Source organism: Lacerta agilis, chromosome 5 (genome assembly GCF_009819535.1).
Source record: "Lacerta agilis isolate rLacAgi1 chromosome 5, rLacAgi1.pri, whole genome shotgun sequence".
In the NCBI taxonomy this organism is placed as follows: Eukaryota; Metazoa; Chordata; class Lepidosauria; order Squamata; family Lacertidae; genus Lacerta; species Lacerta agilis.
This window is the reverse complement of record NC_046316.1, coordinates 85966726-85986761: the sequence shown is the minus strand read 5'-3', so window position 1 is coordinate 85986761 and position 20036 is coordinate 85966726. Positions and strand designations below refer to the sequence as shown.

Below are 20036 nucleotides of genomic sequence, written 5' to 3'. Positions count from 1 at the left end.
GTGCCCTGCCTGGTCGTGAGTAAACTCAGAGGCATCTACAAAATCGAAAATTCTTTCTAGTAGCACCTTAGAGACCAACTGAGTTTGTTCCTGGTATGAGCTTTCGTGTGCATGCACACTTCTTCAGATACACTGAAACAGAAGTCACCAGATCCTTAAATATAGTGGGGGAGTGGGGAGGGGTATTATTCAGAAGGGTGGTGGGAATGGGTGATAGGCTGATAAGTGTGGAAAACCTGTTGACGACTCTAAACGGCTGCAATTAGTCTTGCAGGGAAAGGCAAGGGGTGAGATGGCTAAAGATGGCTTTGTTATGTATAATGAGATAAGAATCCAATGTCTTTGTTCAAACCAGGTTTCTCCATGGTTTTAAGTTTGGTGATTAGTTGCAATTCAGCCACTTCTCTTTCCAGTCTATTTCTGAAATTTCTTTGTATTAAGACAGCTACTGTCTTAATTAAGTAGCTGTCTTAATACAAAGAAATTTCAGAAATAGACTGGAAAGAGAAGTGGCTGAATTGCAACTAATCACCAAACTTAAAACCATGGAGAAACCTGGTTTGAACAAAGACATTGGATTCTTATCTCATTATACATAACAAAGCCATCTTTAGCCATCTCACCCCTTGCCTTTCCCTGCAAGACTAATTGCAGCCGTTTAGAGTCGTCAACAGGTTTTCCACACTTATCAGCCTATCACCCATTCCCACCACCCTTCTGAATAATACCCCTCCCCACTCCCCGACTATATTTAAGGATCTGGTGACTTCTGTTTCAGTGTATCTGAAGAAGTGTGCATGCACACGAAAGCTCATACCAGGAACAAACTCAGTTGGTCTCTAAGGTGCTACTAGAAAGAATTTTCGATTTTGTTTTGACTATGGCAGACCAACACGGCTACCCACCTGTAGTCAGAGGCATCTAGTTGGTCACTGCGAGAATGGAATCCTGGACTGGATCGGCTCTTCCTATGTTCCTCATTCTGACCAATCAGAGTTGTTGTGTTAGATAACCCTTCAGATTGAGTCACTTATGTGATAGCTGGGGACTGTGACCAACACCCACATCATCGGGGACAGTGTCCCATATTTCTGCATTGCATGTTTAGTTTTCGTGGGTACAGAACACTTGAGTAGGAATTGTTTCCCTGATATGTTAGTTTACTCCAGATAGGATGGGATGTTTTTTTAAAGTGATAGAAAATATGACAGAGACACACGCAGCCCACACATCTGAAGTGGTATATTCCAGCATTCTACCTCAGTCAGCATAATGTTGCTCCTTGGGAATGAGATGGTACAAGCCTGAGGTAGCATCATGGAATGTGCTACTGCAAAGTACAAAGGGGTATCATATTTTATGCATTGTTCCCTTATTTAAAACCAAGTCAAACAGACACACTCTTCAAAACTCACCACAAACAGAAAGCTAAAACAACAGGGGTAGACTGGGCTACAACCTGTCTTTCCAATTTGCTGGTCTTCTCCTTGTGAGGAGTTTCCATTACAGTGGTACCTCGGGTTACATACGCTTCAGGTTACATACTCCGCTAACCCAGAAATAATGCTTCAGGTTAAGAACTTTGCTTCAGGATAAGAACAGAAATCGTGCACTGGTGGCGCAGCGGCAGCGGGACACCCCATGAGCTAAAGTGGTGCTTCAGGTTAAGAACAGTTTCAGGTTAAGAACGGACCTCCGGAACGAATTAAGTTCTTAACCCGAGGTACCACTGTATTTTGTTAACATGAGGGATAATTTACATGAGGTAGTTCAGTCCACCTTCCTTTCTTAGGATTTTGCCACCTTATTATGTAGCTTGCGCAGACCATATTGGTGAGGTACAAATACCAACAATTCCAGCATAGTATTCCCCACTGCCATCTCCCTCTCCCCTCTCTTTCTGTGTCTGTCTCTGTGTGTGTGTGTGTGTGTGTGTGTGTGTGTGCAGAAGTGGGTGCATCCATCATTCCTAGTAATTGGTTTATTGAGAATTATTTGTCTACTAACGCAATCCAGTTTGATGACTTGTTTGTTAGGTCCAGTGGCTGCTGAGCTAGCATCTCTGCAGTGCTATTGAATGTCCGTGCATTTATTTCTTTCGCAGAGAAACCATACCAGAGATTGCTCATTTTTCTTTGCATATCCGAATCTAATTTGGGGTATAGGAATCTAAAATGGCCAGCTGCCGAACGCTGACTCATGTTCTCCACCTCCCCATCCGTCCCAATGCTACACTTGCCAGTTTGCAACACACCTTTTTATTATTTGGAAGTTTAGTTAATGCAAACATTTCAGAAACTGCAATTAAAAGTCGGCAGACTCCACATGCTGTGTAGAGTGACACTTCTTTTGAAAGGCTTGGGTGATAGCTAAGCTCAGAGCTCTGTATGCCATTTCACAGAAAGTTGCGGGGGGTGGGGGAGAGAGGTGAAGAAAGTGAAATTTGTCATAGATCTCAGCTTTGTGAGAATCAGGTTCAATTTTTTTTAAAGCAAGTTTCTAGCCTTTATGATTGAAATATTGAGGGCAATGCCAGCCTCTTACATTAGCTCAGTGTTTCCCAAACTTGGACCTCCAGCTATTTTTGAACTACAATTCCCATCATCCCTAATAGCTTCAGTCACAGCATCAAGGACTTGTTCCAATGTGATACATGCTATACCACCTGCCAGCAGTGCCCTTCTGCTTTCTACAGTTTTTTTTGCAGGCCACAGGTCAGTCTCTGTGCAAAGAAATATTTATTTTTTTATCTATCTATTTATTTATTTATTTTTATACTATCCTCTCAAAATATATCAAAGCAGTGCACAGCATTTTTTTAAAAAAATCCAAACATTAAAAGAAATATAGAATCAGACACTGATTTGAAATCAGAAATGGCAACATTCCAAAATCAGAAAAGGAAAACAAACTCCCCCGGGACTTTCTACTGCTGACCAGAAAGTTGCCCTTCTCCAAGAAGTTTTTAAATGGAAACTCCACCCTAACGCCGCTGAATGATAACTAGCCATAAATTTGATTCTATCTGTTTAGGTTTGAATTGAGACAATGGTTTCCTGTCTGATTACAACACTTGGCTCACCCAACAGTGTTGGGATGACTCTGTATGAAGGAAGCACAGAGGAGTTTCAGGAAAAGCCAGCTGTTGGGGTTTGCACACAGCTCAAGCACAGATTATTGTCAGTCACATATAGCCTACAGTATAGTGCAAGGACCAACACCACAAATGATGCCCTTAATTAGAGCTGTTTGGTCATGTCCTTAACTTCTTTGGTTGCAGCAAGGCCCTCAGACAAATTTTCCTGGCCCGACCAGAATTACAGCCTCTTGAAAGGTGCAAACTGGACTGGAAAACCCCCCTTTCACCTAGGAAAGCTATTTTGCACGTGCTCAGGAACACTTTGCCTTTAAGTTCTTTCAAGATTTCTCGGGGGAGGGCCAGGATCTCTGCACGTGCTCAGATTAGGTCAGACCTGAGTTTGTCAACAAAAAAGGCAGACGGATCTGCACTGGCTACTCCATACTAGAGGCGTTTGGGGGCGTCCGTCGTGACCTCTGCAAGCACCCAGAGCCGAAGAGTTGGAAGCGCGTGGGCTCCCAATGTCACTTTTGCACTCCCGTAGAAACAGGTTTATTCTTAGTAATGTTATATATAAAGAGCAGTGGAAGCAGTCAGACTCAGCCAGCTCGGCTTAAGCCCGGAAGAGGGATCCTGCAGGCTGGAACATACAACAGAGGGAGAGACAGAGAGGGAAACGAAGCTTGCCTAGCGGCAATGCCCTCTGCACCTTGCAGGCTTTGCAGTCAGGCAGTGGCCGAGCGCGCGCTGCTATTTCGAACGATCCCCGGATGGCGCGCGCTCCGCTCTTTGCAGAGGGAGGGAGGGAGGGAAGGAAGGAGGGAGGGAGGGAGGGAGGAGGGGGAGGCTCCTTCTCCGTCCAGCAGCAGCAGCAGCAGCAGCAAGAGGAGGGAGGAGGAGGGGTCGCTTTTGGAGAGGAAGCGAAATGAAGGAGCCAAGCAGGAAGCCCAAAAGAGTTCGCCTGAAAAAAGAGACCAGCAGAGTTATAAAGGCAGCGGAGGCGGCCAGAGTTTGCACGCAGTCCTCCCCGGGTTTTGCCTTGCAAAAATAAGAAGAGTCACAGCAGCAGCAACAGAGCCCTTCTGTATCCCCCCCCCCCTTTGCCTGGCTGCCTGCTTCCTCTTCCAGCACCCCGGGGGAGAAGGACAGCTCCCTTTGCACGTTGGCACACTCTGCGAGCGAGAAATCCCCAGCAAGCCGCCTGAAGGGGAAGGAGGAGGCGGCGGAGGTCACCGGCGAGCAACAGACGCTGCGAGCTTGCCGGGCAGTAACTCAGCCCTTGCAGGCGCCCAAGACTCCAGCTTCCTCCAGAGCTCCGCTCTCACCTTGTACCTGCTTGCAGTTGCCTAGTCGGGGAAGACGACCCCTTCCTCCCCCAGTCCCACAACCTGTCGGCCTCGGGGGGTGGATCTTGAAGCAGGCAAAGCAGAATGTACCAGGGACACATGCAGGTAAGAGGCAGCAGGGAGCGAGCTTTGCAAAGGGTGGGAATCCAGGCTCCAGTTAAGTTTCTCTGGGGTGGGTTGGGGTGGGCAGGGGGACGCACTGCCTGCGCCTCGCGCAACAGGTGGACCGGGCAAGAGCCTCACTTCAGGAAAAGGAGGCTGGTGGCTAGAGGTTGCAGCAGGTGAACTTTGCAACTAACTTCGGGGTCTTGCCCTGGACGCCGGTTGGACCGGTGACCTTTACGCACCAGGTCAGCCCTTCCCGGGAAGACCAAAACCGTCTAGGAAAACAGCTAGTGGAAATCCGACAACCACCCCACTGCCTCTCCTTTCCAGCGATTGCTTTCAAGGCATCCTTGCATGTATGTCAACTGAAGGGCAAACAATAAGAGGCGCTTTCCCTCTTTACTTTTTGTGTGTGTGGTGGTGGGCTTAGCTTTGCAGAATCCGCAGGAAAACCTCGCGCGCAAACTCCGGCCCCTGTGCATGCTCTTTCCCTCTGCCCCTTTGTGGATAGAGGTTCTGCGCCCTCAGAAGCGCATCTGGTTCCCCGGCCGCTGTTTGGGGGTGTGCTTGTTTTGTCTCTCTCACGCACATCTCAGAGCTCCTCTTCCTCTTCCGCCTCCTCTCCACGTTAAACGGGCGGCGCCTGATCTGGCCGAGCAAAAAGAGTGAATGAATGAATTTGGGGGGGGGGGGGAGAGAAGCACAATGCTTTTGCAAAGGTTGGAATTTCAAACGCACGTCTTCCAGCAGTTCTAGATAGAGTCGCAGCCTCCGACTGCTATCGATCCATGTATATAGCCCTGAAACTGGAGGATGCTGTTCTCCCTTGGTACGCTAGGGATGGTTGCTTTAACCTTGACTCCCTCTATTCCTTCTTCACGTGGTCCTTTTCCCTTAAAGAAAACAGGTCTTATTGTGGAGGGAGTGCTGAAATATTGAGCCCATTGCTTGAAGCCTCCCCCCCCCCCCATATGCAACCAAATCTAATTTCTTGGTTAACCTCCCTCCCTCCCTCAACTCCCTCTCCCAAAATAAAACATCAACAACAACCCACTTTAAAAATCACCTCTAGCATGTATCCAGATCTTAACATGCGTGAATAGGAAGGATAAGTACAGAGAGCGGCAATCCCTGCCTTTCCCCCTTTGTTTTTGATACTTCTGGCTGATTTCAGGGCTTGTTGATCAGCCTTTTTGCCCACTTCAATGTCAGTCACAGGAAAGTTAAATGAGCATCCTGACTCAGCACTTTTTGCTTTATAAAACTAGACTCTTCATGGTCACTGAATTGGCTCTGTAATTAGTGTGTATCAGCAATATTTAAGAGCTAGGGAAGGCCTGGATCAAGAAATGCATGCGCAGTTTAATATTAAAGAGCACAAATAAATGTTGATTTCATTTTATATCTTAAATGAGGAGAAATGCCCATTGCCCTGACCACTGAAATCATATTACCCACCAACCTGTACCTCTTTAGACTGATCTACAAGATAGTTAAGGGTTAGCTCATGGTTTTAAGGCTGCAGTTCAAATCATGGAGTTACATGGAATAACTTGCAATAAAGTCAGTGCACAGGATCAGGTCGCAAACTAATTTATGTTGATTTCATTTCAACAGAATAAAGGCATTTTCACTTAACTGGACTTAAATATTGGGTTAATTGTCTAGCATTTGTGAATCTGCAAACTTTGTGCTGGCATAGTATGAATTCTACTGGAAACTGCACACTTCATATAAGTGCAGAAATGAGGCGTTACGTTAATTAATAGTAACATGCCCATTTGTTTAATCAAGAAAAGCTTCGTTAAAGCTTTCCTTTATGAGATTTGCATCTAGGTGTGCAGATTTGGAAACTGTTCAGGCTATAAACAGTTGGTAATGATAAGCTGTTTCAAGTCATAAAATATACTCCTAATATCAATATGCATTTGTCTGGTATCTAGAAAAGGCTCAGCGAACAAATGTCTAATTAAATGATTTGAAAAAGTTTGCTGGCCACTGGTCCTCTTTAGTTTTATGTAGACATATAGGCAGTGATCCTTGACTCGTTTATTTGAAAATGAAAAATATTTCTGAATAATTTCGTTCCGAGCAAATATGCTTAGGTTCCCAGCTTTAAGTACTTCCCTTTCTTATGGTTGACCCAATGTAAAATGTTTTTTTAAAAACCACAGCAGTTTCATTTGCTGAGCTTTGTTTGATTTGTTTGATACAGATTTTCTTTGAAAAGTTTATTCAGTTCCTCTTTTCACTTAATTCACAATTGTGTCTCCTGTTAGGAAAAATTAGTTGTGGACCTTTAGAACAAGAGGGTCCAAATGAAAGGATGATTGGGACTTGAGGCAGGTAGGTAGCCGTGTTGGTCTGTCATAGTCAAAACAAACAAACAAAAAATCCTTCCAGTAGCACCTCACGAAAGCTCATACCGAGAACAAACTTAGTTGGTCTCTAAGCTGCTACTGGAAGGATTTTTTTATTGTTATTTTTTATTTTGTTTTGACTGGGATTTGAGGGTTAAATGTTTGGCTCCAAAAGTTGTTCAGCAAAAGAATGAAGGAGAGCAGAGATGTTGTAGAAGATTTCAAGGAGGGTAAGATAAATTGGAACCCCTTGGGTATAAAACCTGATACATTTGAGCTTAGCTTACAGTTCATTGGCCCGCTTTCTAAGCCTATCTTTCTGGTCATGTTGAAGCCAGCCAGATCAAATCAGCTTACATTGCCTTTTGGAGCTCTTAGGCTCTTTCATTTAAAGAGTGTCCTGGTTTTGGAGAGAAAGGCAGCTCACAACTTCCACAAGAGCAGTCGAGTTTTGTTTTGTGTTTGCTCTGATGCTCTAGGGTCAAATTGCATGTGATGCAGGAGATCTGTAATTGGATCTCCTGGCATTATTATTGTTGTTGTTGTTGTTATTATTATTATTATTATTATTATTATTATTATTATTATTTAAAAAAACAACTTAAAAGGTGCTGTGGTTCACCATCGGTTTGGGTTGGCTGTACTCCCCTGCAAGCAGCTGTTAGCCCCACTGGGATGGGGTGGGTGGGTAGGATAGATAGATAGTTATATTGTGCATAGGAAGTGCATCCAACTATTGGTACATCTAGGTTAGTGTTGTCTACACTGGCTGGCCAGAGACTCTCCGGGATTTCAGGCAGGGTTCTTTCTCAGCCATAGCTGGAGATGCCAGGGATTGAACCTGGGACCTTCTGAATGTAAAGCAGAGACTTCACCACGGTGGCCCATCACTATCCTTTGTTATGCCGGTGGGTGCATTAGCAGCTTTGGGCAGGAGGGATTTTGATTGGCAAAGCAACATGGAAGGATAGAATCAAACATTCTCTTTCTACTGTCCTGTGTCAACTTACTCCCCTTTCCCCAATGGATGCTTTTAAGCTTCCTGAAAGTGCTGGGAATGCTGATCATTGATTTCTCACATTTTCCGTGATCTGCGTGTTGGGGCAGGTGTGAAACACTTCTGTGAGGCTACGAAGTTGCTCTAGAAGTTTTGTTGTTGCAGCAACTGATTGCGGTGTGCGTGGGAAGCTGTTTTGGCCGTTTACTATGAGCATTTGTGCAATTGTATCTCAGCTTAAGAAACTGAGATACAAACGCCTTTTACCCCTTTACTGCTCCCCTTTACTCCTCCCTTCGTGGCATGCCTCAATTAGCCAAGAAATCTCTAACTAACCATAGTTTCCTGTGTCATCTGAACTCGGAAACTATGGTAGCCAACTTTGGGACAACCTAGGATCTTATGCCATAGGTTGAAGTCGGTTTAAGATCCAGGCTTGTTCTGAAGTTGGTAGTCATAGTTTCCTGGTTCAGACAAACTGAGAAACTGTGGTTAATTAGGGACCTGCAGTAGCACAGGTCCAGATATTACAATCAAAGCCTTACAGTGCATATGGACAGGCATTGACGTTTTGCCCATGGCTGTTTCGCCGATTAAGTCCCTGGTCGTCTGGGAGGCATGGGACTTTCTTGGCATGACGGCATAAGTCTGGCAGGCCCCTGGTGGGGCCCCCAGTGGGGCCCTTAGCAGGCTTAGCTCTCCAAGACCTGGGCCAAGTGTACCCACCTGCACACACACACACCCCGCCCAGGCTTGTTGGCTACACCTATCCTAGGCAGTCCTCCATACCAGCATTTTGCAACCAGAATTGGCCCCTGGATGCTGTGAGTTTAAACGGCTAAGTAGAGGGACTTGCATGGCGATCCTCACTCTGACCATTTTCTGGTTCAAAATAGCTGCCCTCTCCTTCTCCATAATCTGCTTGTCTGCTTGCAGTGGGAAATAAATGCTTAACCACCCCCCCCCCCAATAGAAAAGTAGCTTGCGTGAGGTTGTCAGTTCTGAGCAGAACGAGGAGAAAGAGTTAGGCATCCACTCTCTTGCTGAAGCCTTACATCACCAATTTTGGTTGAAAGAGTTCTTGTGAATTGCTCTGGCATTTAGAGATGAAGGGTGGAATAGACATATTTAAAACAAATGAACAAATTTCAAGGTAAAAAGACATACACTGCGTCAAGTTTGGGCACCACAACCTATTCCAGCCACAGAATCATGTATACCAATTTCCTCATGGTAATTCTGCAGAACAAGGACCAGGCAATCATGGCTCATGCTTTGAGAAATACATTGTGCAGATCAGGCAATCACGGATATGTTCGTGATTGTGGCGGCTAAAGAAAGTGCCACTACAATTGCAAGAAATTACTGCTGGCCTTACCAGAGACAGGCCAGTTCACACAATATGATTCTTCATTTGAAATAATGGCTTCCTGGTCCTCCTTTGCCAAGATGCCATCACAATATACCTCCAGCCTTCTCGACTTGGATTCCAAATACATCACTGAGTGTCATTAAAACCAGCAGAACTTACCTCCAAGCATACTTTGGATCCTAAGATGTTAACGTAGGGAAGTTTAGGAGAAAGAAAGACTCTCACCCCCATCTCTTCTCTGGAGCCCCCTGTGCCCCTTGAAAAGTCTCTCTGAAGGGCCAGGGCCCCCTCTTGAACAATATGGGATGGGGCACTGAGGACTGCTGGTGGAAGGAGGCATTTCCCCAAATCATACACAGAAACAATCCATATTGTTCAAGAGGTCCCTCATTCCACATGGTTGAGAAGGGCCCCTTGACCCACAGAGGAGGTACTTCTGGGGGTGTAGGTGGTTGCAGGGCAAGGAGGAGATGTGAAAATTTCCTTCCATGAAGTTCCTTATCTTAAGATCCAAGCCAATGTGTTTCAAAGCATGAAGCATAGGGCATTTCATAGGGCATTTATGAATGCCCCAAGCTCTGGGCAGTGTACTTTGGTTCCTCTGCATAATCAAAGCTGTAGACCTTTGTTGAACCCCCAGCTCAGATTTATCAGATCTTTTAACCTAGGGATGGCCTGTTCCATTCAGTGGGAGTTCTTTAAAAATAGCTGTTGGCTGCATTCAGATGTCATTCTTTGGATCTTGCAAGCCATGGTTAGAAGGTTCATGAATGAGCTTGGTGCTCCCTCATCCACTTCCATTTTCCTCCTCCTCTCATGCACAGGGCTTTAACAAATTGTTCTCTGGTTTAATGAAACCATATTTTGCATTATGCCCAAAATGTTGAGCCAACCCTGGTTTGCAATCCCAGTTCAGAGGACTTGCTGAAACCATGGTTTGCCAGTTCAGCTTTAAAAGCTTTAAAAACAACCCCAGAGTCGGACATGACTGGACCTAATGGTCAGGGGTCCCTTTACCTTATTTCATTAAACCAGGAAGTTGTTCATCAAGCTGTGTGTGAGGAGAGGTGAAGGGGAGGGGAGGGGGAAATAAAGGAACACAGCTTGTTTGTAATCCTTCCAACCATGGTTTGAAGGATCAGAAACCTGATGTCTGTTGACACTATTGCAGTCCTTTTGTTTCCTTAAAGATCTTTGGAATCTTTTCAGTATGTTTCCACAAGCAACCATAATGCACTGTGAGTATAGAGAGACAATTAGCGAGACAATTCGGTAGGCTGGAAAGCTGCGCCTCGAGATATGCAGTAGTGTGTACAAACCCAGTCTGTAGCCTCCAAGTAAACAGTACAGATTTAGTCCACAATGGTCCTGTAAACATAAGGAGCATAATCCAGCAAGCCCCTACGAAAGGAAGGGAGTAGGATTTTGCTGTGCTTGTGATTAAATGAAGTCTGCTGGTTGCAACGGGACTTGCGTCATGCCTAACTTTTGCTGATTCTGTCACGCATCAGGATCGTCACTTTCTAAACTTTTATTATTATAAATGTTGCAAAGCAAACAAACACCTGGTTCTTTCCAGGAAGCAGTGGACCACCCTGAGATCTATGGGTGGTATACAAATTATAAAAATAATTGAATGAATGAAGAAAAACTCCAACTGCCTCTGTCCCTGTTCTGCTAGCTAAGAATAAAATAGCAGGTAAAAGAAAAACCACCCGATGCATTATTTGAGATGGGGCGTATTGAGTTTTTATTGAATTCAATTGCACTTACTTACTGAGTATACTGATTAGGACTGCAGCCCCGCTACATATAGGTTGCCTCTAGCAAAGAAATGACTCACACTCACAGTCAACGAAGAACTATTACAGTATATATCAAGGAATATGTAAAAAGCACACATTGGAACGCATTGTGCATCTCTATTTGCGTATAATGTGCATGATAAAAACTTTTGGTGTAGAGAACTAAGGCAAAAAGCATTCACAGCAGGAGTCCATGCCTTGGTGGGAAGTCTGCTTCATAGTCTTGTTTTCAGCTGTTCCTTTGACATCCTGGAGGGAGGGGTCTCACTCAAATATCCAAATGCTCCCACAGGGCTTACAAAGTTGATGGCCCCTGATGTGTACAGTAGAGAACAAGATAGACAGCCTGGCTATCTGACCTGGCCTAAGGCAGTTTTCTATGTTCCCATAGAAATATGAGCAGATGAACTACAGATACAATTGAGAAAGAATTTCAACCGGAGATCAGACTAGGGTAGGCATGTGCCCTACTCAACAGACGACTGTTTTCTGTTTCAAGGGCTGTCAGGGGACAGTCCTCTATTTGAAGAGCTGCATGGACTCCTTCAGTCCTCTGTTGGAAGAGCTGTCTGGTCTTGTTTAAAGATAATGTGCCATAAGAAAAAAAGAGTAAGAACCTCGAAGTTGCCTATCAACATGGACTGAGCAAACAGAGACTTTCACTTTTTCACGTTTCCCCCTCAACTATGGGGAGCAGGGTTATATTTCTGTTTCTATCATACTGGTTATGTGCAGATCTCTGTCCTCTTTTTTTGGAGTTGTCCCCCTTTTTGGCAATGCACAAGTGGCTACCCTAAATCACATGAAGGGATTCCTGGAACTCACCCCAAAGCCTAAGGATTATTGTGGAAAAAGGCTCCAGTTCCTTCTGTCCACTCCAAATCTCTCTCTCTCTCTTTGGATGATGGAACTCAGAGGGGGGTATTTCTTACCTATTAAAGCCAAATGATTAGTCTTCACACTTGAGACTCCACCGCTGCAGATGTACTCTCGGTGGTGGTCTGAGCAGTAAATTGACAAGAAACTCCTGGTAGCGAAAGTATACTCTTAAGGCAGAGGGCTGTAGAAAATCCAACTTGTGTTGATCTTCTTTTTAAAACAACAACAACAACAACAACAACAACCAAAATGACAGAGGCATCAGCTGACTGACTAATGGTTTGAGAAATAGACTTGGACATGGAACCGACTACATAGTTAAATGAATGTAGTCATCCCTGCAGCAGTATCTACGTGTGAGTGCATTTTTAAGGATGTCATAAAGAACAAGTTGCTGCAAAAAGATAATAATTTTTTTTAAAAAAATCACACAGATCCAGAGAAAAATCATATCTCTGAAAGCTATAACATAAGCAAAAACAAAACAAAACCAAGCAGCCCTGGGAAATCTCGAGTCACGACTGGAAGGTGTCTTTGCCAATCCTTAATAGCAGGGATTCATAAGTTCCAAACTCCACCGAAATTTTCTTAGATCATGTCTGTGCCTCCCATTCTTTTCTCTTCAAAGCACTTATATAATAATAATATAATAATTTATTATTTGTACCCCGCCCATCTGGCTGGGTCTCCCCAGCCACTCTGGGCGGGTTCCACCAAACATTAAAATACATTTAAAAATTTACACCAACTATCTGCTAGCTGACACAGATATAGAGACTACCAGGGTTGTAGCTAAATATTGCTATGTGGTGACAAGAATAAGACATGCCATGATGAAAGCAATCACCAAAGATAATGATCCCAAGTAACCCATAACAGTCGGAGAGGCGACAGAGACTCAGCTTTTAATAGCCACGCTTTTAATAGTCAATTTTAAAATTGTGTAGTATTAAATATTATTATAAGATATAGAAATTTAACTTATGAATTGAATTGTATTATTTTTCTGCTGGTCTTTGACCGTATTAAAGTTTTACTTACTTACTTACTTCGAAGCACTGGGAGGTGGCAGGAACAGCTTGAAATCACTTCATGTCCCAAGAACATCTTCACACAATTACTTCTTTTTGACAACCACTTAATGCACTTTACTTCCCAAGGGATCCCCCTGAGAACCAATTCAAAGTTGTAGAAAGAGTAGGGTGTTTGCTATGGCCACACATTAAGCTGCATTTCTAGACCATGTTGGGAGTCTATCAGTGGGTGGACTTGAAGCTGGCTGGGTTATGTACCCGGTATTTGTTCTTTGTCTGTATGAGCTCTATGGCTCTGTTCAGTGATTCATTTTTCATTTGTTTCATTTTATTTAAATATTTATAAACTGTGCTCTCATAGAAAATAGAACTGGGAGATGTGCAACTTAAAAACACAGCACTGCAGTAAAACCATCAATAAGAAAAAGATTCACGTTTCCAAAGGTCTCCCCGAATAGCAGTTTTTAAAAGACATCAACCTCTGCTTGAAAACATCCAAGGAAGGAGAAGTCCACAAGGTTCTGAGGGAAACTGTTCCACTGTTGAACAGCTCTTACTGTCAGGATGTTTTTCCTGATGTTTAGTTGGAATCTCCTTTCTTGTAACTTGAAGCCATTGGTTTGGGTCCTACCCTCCGGAGCAGAAGAAACTGGCTCACTCCATCTTCCATGTGGCAGCCTTTTCAATATTTGAAGATGGCTATCATATCTCTTTTCAGCCTCCTCTTTTTCCAGGCTAAACATATCCAGCTCCCCATAAGGCATGCTTTCCAGACCCTTCATTATCTTGGTTGCCCTCCTCTGCTCACGTTCCAGCTTGACAAAGATGGGTCAAGGAGTTGGAGAGGCACTGAGGAGAGAGTGAGAGACTGTCCTCTCTAAAGTAGGACAAGTGGCTACCCTGCTAATATGTGGGATAGTCCTAAAGAACGTTATTTTGTTGAGGTCTCTCCCCACCCACCCCAACTCCCTGCAATGGATCTCCCTCTGTGCCTGAGATTGGGATTTCTAAGCAGATCCCAAGGTAAGCTTACCAGACATTCTAAGCATCACTGTTTGCAGTGATTTGTCACTTTGTGGTATGTATTCCATGACCAAACAAAAAACAGGCTCTGAAATATTCATGCTCTGGCCAATGCTTCTTATTGCCTTTGGAGTCACTGTCCTCCATCTTTATTTTGTTGACCTTAGTTAGCGATGGTCAGGATAGGCATAGGTGTGTGATCAGGAAGCAGCCTCGTCCTGTTGTAGTGGAATTTTAGAAGAACAGTTATTTTGAGTCTGAACTGTACCAATGCTGCATTCAGAAAAAGATTGCAGTAGGAAGTGATATATGGCATTGATGGATGAGAGTCTTTAAAATTTACACTCTTTTCTCTGGCCTAGTTTTCACTAGAGTGAACCCTTTGTCAGGGTTGTAGCACTTCAGGCAGAAGATAGCTCAGTCGGTTAGAGCACGAGACTCTTAATCTTAGGGTTGTGGGTTCAAGCCCTATGTTGGGCAAAAGATTCCTGCATTGCAGGGGGATGACCCTTGTGGTACCTTCCAGCTCTACAATTCAATAATAATAATAATAATAATAATAATAATAATAATAATAATAATAATAATTAATTTATTTATTATTTGTACCCTGCCCATCTGGCTGGGTTCCCCCAGTCACTCTGGGTGGCCTCCAACAGATATTAAAATACATTAAAATATCACAGGTTAAAAACTTCCCTAAACAGGACTGCCTTCAACAGAAGGTGGAGAGAATCCAAGGTTTTTCCGTGGAATAGGGAGATTCCTATGCATAAAGATTCGTACACATAGAAAACTGTGTCAAAAATAAGGCTAGGCTAGAACCATTCTTAGTGTACTAGTTTCCCAAATGGGGGTGGATAGATAGATAGTGTGTGTGTGTGTGTGTGTGTGAGAGAGAGAGAGAGAGAGAGAGAGAGAGAGATGCTTGCCCCCACATTTATTTGTAAGGAGGAGCATTTATTCCCACCTGCAGTCTGAAATGCTTCAACCCATAACAGGTTTAACATTTCCGTTGTGAGACAGATCATCATCATCATCATCATCATCATCATCATTTTATTTGTATGCCGCCTTTCCATAGTTAAAACAATGCTCAAGGCGGCTTACAACATGACAAGATTTACATAATTACCAACATAACAAAAGTCATAAACAATAAATAAAACACACCAAAAAGTACACAACCAAATGGAAAACAATTTCCACATAAATCATAAAATCTAAAACTAAGAATACAGCATTAATATCAATCACAATTTAAAATTACATAGATAAAAAATAAATGCAATTTAAAAAACTGAAACAAAAATGGAGCTCTCTCTCTGCCCAGCAGCAGCAGCAGTGGTGCGGCAGACTTTTATGGAGCCCACCAGGCCCCGGTCCAAGCCAGGTGGAGAGGAGCAGGGCAGGGCCCTTCAGGCTCCCAGCACCTCAGCCCACCACTCCCATCTCTATAGTACAATAATACCGACTTACCCAACATGTTTGCTGGTAAATCAACTAAAAGACGTTGGTTAAAATGTGTGCTCAGTTAATTGCAGATTTAAAGGAATACAATGATAAAAAAATACATGAGTGTTAAGTCACTGTATGGGATGTGGGTGGTGCTGTGGTCTAAACCACAGAGCCTAGGGCTTGCCGATCAGAAGGTTGGCGGTTTGAATCCCACGACGGGGTGAACTCCCGTTGCTCAGTCCCACAGCGTTTCTGTGCGCTGCTCTGGTTCGTCAGAAGCGACTTAGTCATGCTGGCCACATGACCCGGAAGCTGTCTGCGGACAAACACCAGCTCCCTCTGCCTATAGAGCGAGATGAGCGCCGCAACCCCAGAGTCGTCTGCGACTGGACCTAACGGTCAAGGGTACATTTACCTTTTAAGGCACTGTATTAGAGAAGATATCCCTCCTTCCTCTGTTGTACAGCAGGAAAAGTGTCTTAGATCTTGTGACTCTCTAGATGTTGTTGTTCTTCAACTCCCATGATCTCTGTCTGTTTGCCATGCAGGTTGGCGCTGACAGGAGACAGAGTCCAATAACGTATGGAGGACCACAGATAATCTATCTTTGTGTTAGGAGGCACCTAGTGTGTGCATGTGATTGCAATTAATGAATAATAATGTAAGACATGTCAAATTGAGTGACAGCCTTGATGTATGTTATTTTGTATTAATTTTAAACTGTGATATAAGCATTTTTGAGTAAGCTAAGTTTAGAGAAAGTCCAAAATAGATGTTTGCAGAACCTGGTTTAAACCACACTTTTTGTAATGCTGCTTTTAGTAATGATGATTCATTTAAAAGGATTGATGTTTTAAGGTTTCTCGTATTATTTTGGGTATTTTGTTCAACTCTAGTGAATCTACCGACCAGTTACTCCATATGGCTGCACGGTCTATTTTTAAAATAGCTGACATAAAGGAAATGGACTCAAGTAGATGCCTTGTTCCAGATCAGGTGGCATAAATGCAAATTAACAGAACTCCTTCTATAACAACAAATTTTCCATCTCAATGTAGTTTTCTTCTCTGTCTAGTGGCATTATTAACCAAACTATTCAAGGGTGATAAAAACCCCTGTTCAGCAAATTCTGTGACAGTGACAGAAAACTCTCAGAGTACCATTAATAGTTAGTTTCAATAAAATAACATAAATAGGACTGCACTTGAAATACTAGGTCAAGTTCAGTTAAGAGCTGGTTCGGACAATTTGTCGGCCACTGTGTTTGCCCTGTACATAAGAACTGCACTTGGGCAATGTGAAATCAGAAGAAGGAACTTACATGAGATCATGGAAGATCCTCTTACATGTTTAGAAACATCTTTTTAGAGGGAAAGGCATGGTCTTGTATGCCTGACCATCTTGTCTGTGAGTCCTGGAAGACCTGCTCCCTGCCTTGCAGGCCTTTTCCCACCTGGCCTGGGAGGGCAGGGGTCTGACTGACTCCAGCTACAAAAGTTAAGGGTGCTGAATGGACTCTTGAGCTGTGGTATTGTATAGGACAGGCATGGCCAAACTTGGCCCCCCAGCTGTTCCTGTTAGCTATGGATGATGGGAGTTGTAGTCCCAAAACAGCTGGAGGGCCAAGCCTGGCCATGCCTGGTCTAGGTGGTTTTGTTGGAGTTTGGGGTTGTTGCTGTTAATTCTTTGTATTTTTATTTTGGGTCTTCCATAAATCATGTGAAAATTGTTCAGTTTGGTTGTGTACTTTTTGTTGTTTTGTTTATTGTTTATGACTACTTTTGTTATGATTATAGTTACATAATTTTTTATAAGTTGTAAGCTGCCTTGAGCTTGGTTTTAACTTTGGAAAGGTGACATACAAATAAAATGATCGATTAATTGATTGTCCAGTTATTTAGCTGGTTAATGAAGTAGTTTTGCTGGTTGGAAATTCGTTTGGACAGGCTCAAAAGTTATCTTCATGCAGTATCATATCTGGATATCTTCCATAATAATATTCTAGATAACTGTACACAATTTGTCTGTCTGTCACTTCCTCCTGAACGTCTCTACTAGTATGAGCAGGCAACACACCACTAAAACAACTAGGAGAGGTGGAGAAAGCTGACATTGCATGTGTTGAGGAACTAGGGATGGAAGGTTCTGTCCATTTCAATTTTTCCCATTCCTCATTTTTTCCAATCTTAAATTCAGTCCTCCACATTTCTGCAGTGGTTCACTGAAAAAAATTCATCAGCATTTTAGTGTGAATTTCCCCTAGCAAGCACATTTTTGTATTCAGTTTTGAATAATGTACACATTTGTTCAAGCAGCTTTCCTTAATATAATGCATTTTTGTATTTATTAACTTTTATGCAGACTTTCCTCTAACACATTCATTTTTATAAACATTGGCTGGTGCATTGCAAAATTTGGAGAAGTGTGAATTTCAGTGGATTGCTGTGTTTCAGTTCTCATGCTGTTTCAGAAAGTTTGAATTTGACAGATTTGCCTTTCAATGCAAACCAAAACAAATGTCTCCCCTACCTCTGTCTACAACCTTTCCCTCGGGTGAAAGTCTCCCAAATGTCTCTTCAGCTTAAGAAAGGTACATGGAAATATTGCACCAGTACCTTGGACATCAGCAGTCTTGACACCTATTCCCACCTGCAGTTCAGTCCTATTTGCATGCCTAGCAACCAAGGGACAGGTTTTTGTTTATAAGCTGAGGAGCAAAAAGAACAACAATAAATGTGGTCACGCAGCAACAAAGGAAAACCAAACATTCATCTAGCTGCTCAGCTACCAGACAATTTTTATGGGCATATTTCCCCACATATTATTGTCATGTGGTAGGCATTTCACTAGCAGTTCCATGAGAAGAAATTAAAATAAAACAAGATTAATAAATCCAAAAACTTGTTTGTTCCAGCTTTGTTGGGCAGAAATTCCCAAGCTGCCTCCCAGCCTCTGACCATAATAGTTTCCACTCCTTTATCTCTCAAAACAACCTGTTATTTACTCCTGCTTTTAATTAACTTGTTTGCCCTTTTTATCTCCTTGATTTTGTTTGGTGTTTACTGTTACTGCTCTGAGCATGGTAGCACCTTGTGACACTTTTATTAACTAGGGCAAGTCTACCATATATTATATTTCCAAATGGCAAAACTAAACGGTGATCTCTTACATCTCATCCTGCCTATGCTAAATCAAGTAAATGAGATGTTACACAGAAGATCTGTATATCAGCCTGCCAGCAGTTTTTTTAAAATAAAGAGATGCGTAAATTTCTCTACTGCTAAGGATATAGGACTTCCGCTAATATGAAATGGGACTCTGCCCCCTCTCCTCACCTTGCATGCACCCTGCGCCCTTCCTAAATCTGCTGCAGAGGTTGGGGAACCCCAAGAATGGGTTTAGGTGGGGCAGAATATTCCATTGCACAAGCAGAAATCCATTCCCTCACAGAACGTTCACATAGTGAACCCAGATTCGGTATAAAATGAAAGGTAACAACATAAAAAGGGAAAAATCAGAGAAACGTAAAATAGATGACAAGGCAAGGGGTACTTGTGTAAATCAAAACGTTTTAAGCCAGCATCTAAAACCAAGCACAGAAGATGCCTGCCTAATTCCACAACAAATTCCACACTATAGGCACTGCTAATGACAATGATAATAATATGTTGCCCATTTGACTGGTTGCCCCAGCCACTCTGGGCAGCTTCCAAGAAATTAAAACATCAAACATTTAAAACTTCCCTATACAGTGGAACCTCGGTTTTTGAACGCCTCCATAGTCGAACGTTTCGGAACTTTAACACTGACAACCTGGAAGTAAATGCGTCGGAATTTGAAACATGGCTTCCGTTTGGTGTTTTCCATATTGAGGCTTGCCTTTTGAGGCTTCTGCCTTTGTTTATTGTACATTTTGGAACTTGAATACACTTCCTGAACGGATTATGTTTCAAACCGTGGTACCACTGTACAGGTCTGCCTTCAGATGGCTTCTAAAAATGGCCCATTCCTCTTGACCACTAAACAAATATAAAGGATAGTTTCTTAATGGAAGGAGTGACAAGTGAAGGAGACATATAACCTTTTCACTTCTGGCCATTTCCCCACTTAAATTAACTTCCAGCACACTAAGGGTTGTTAGGGGACCCCTATCTCCCCCTCCTCACAGAGCTACAATTCATGGAGTGGTTTAACAACCAATCCCTCCTCTCAGGGAACTCTGGGAGTTGTAACACTGTGAGAGGAATAGGGGTCTCCTAACAACTTAGTAACCTTAACAAACTGCAGTTCCTAGGATTCTTTGGGGGAAACCATGACCGCTTAAAGTGGCTTCATAGCACTTTAAATGTCAAGTGCAGACAGGGCCTGATGGAACCAAGAAGAAGAAAAAGTTGGCATTTTGAGAAGTTAGCTTTCCTTTCCAGTCACAATAAGTATGCAGCATGGTTGCAATTCTCCTTCTCCTGCTTTAAACATTATGTCAGCTGCAAAAAGCCCTGACCAGACAGAAGTTATTCTTGGCAACAACCAATATGCTGAGGTAGCAATTTGAGTCAGCCCTTTATTTCCATATTTAAT

General features: G+C 43.1%; 1 protein-coding gene across 3 annotated transcripts in view; it reads left to right on the top strand.

Moving 5' to 3' along the window:
* The first annotated feature begins 4183 nt into the window (after positions 1-4183).
* PEX5L (peroxisomal biogenesis factor 5 like) overlaps positions 4184-20036 on the top strand; it is a 161533-nt gene continuing 145680 nt past the window's right edge. For all 3 annotated transcript variants that reach the window (XM_033150706.1, XM_033150707.1, XM_033150708.1), the window contains exon 1: positions 4184-4530. In XM_033150706.1, coding sequence (XP_033006597.1) covers positions 4510-4530 — 21 coding nt within the window. In that variant the 5' untranslated portion in view covers positions 4184-4509. The remainder of the gene's footprint in view (positions 4531-20036) is intronic.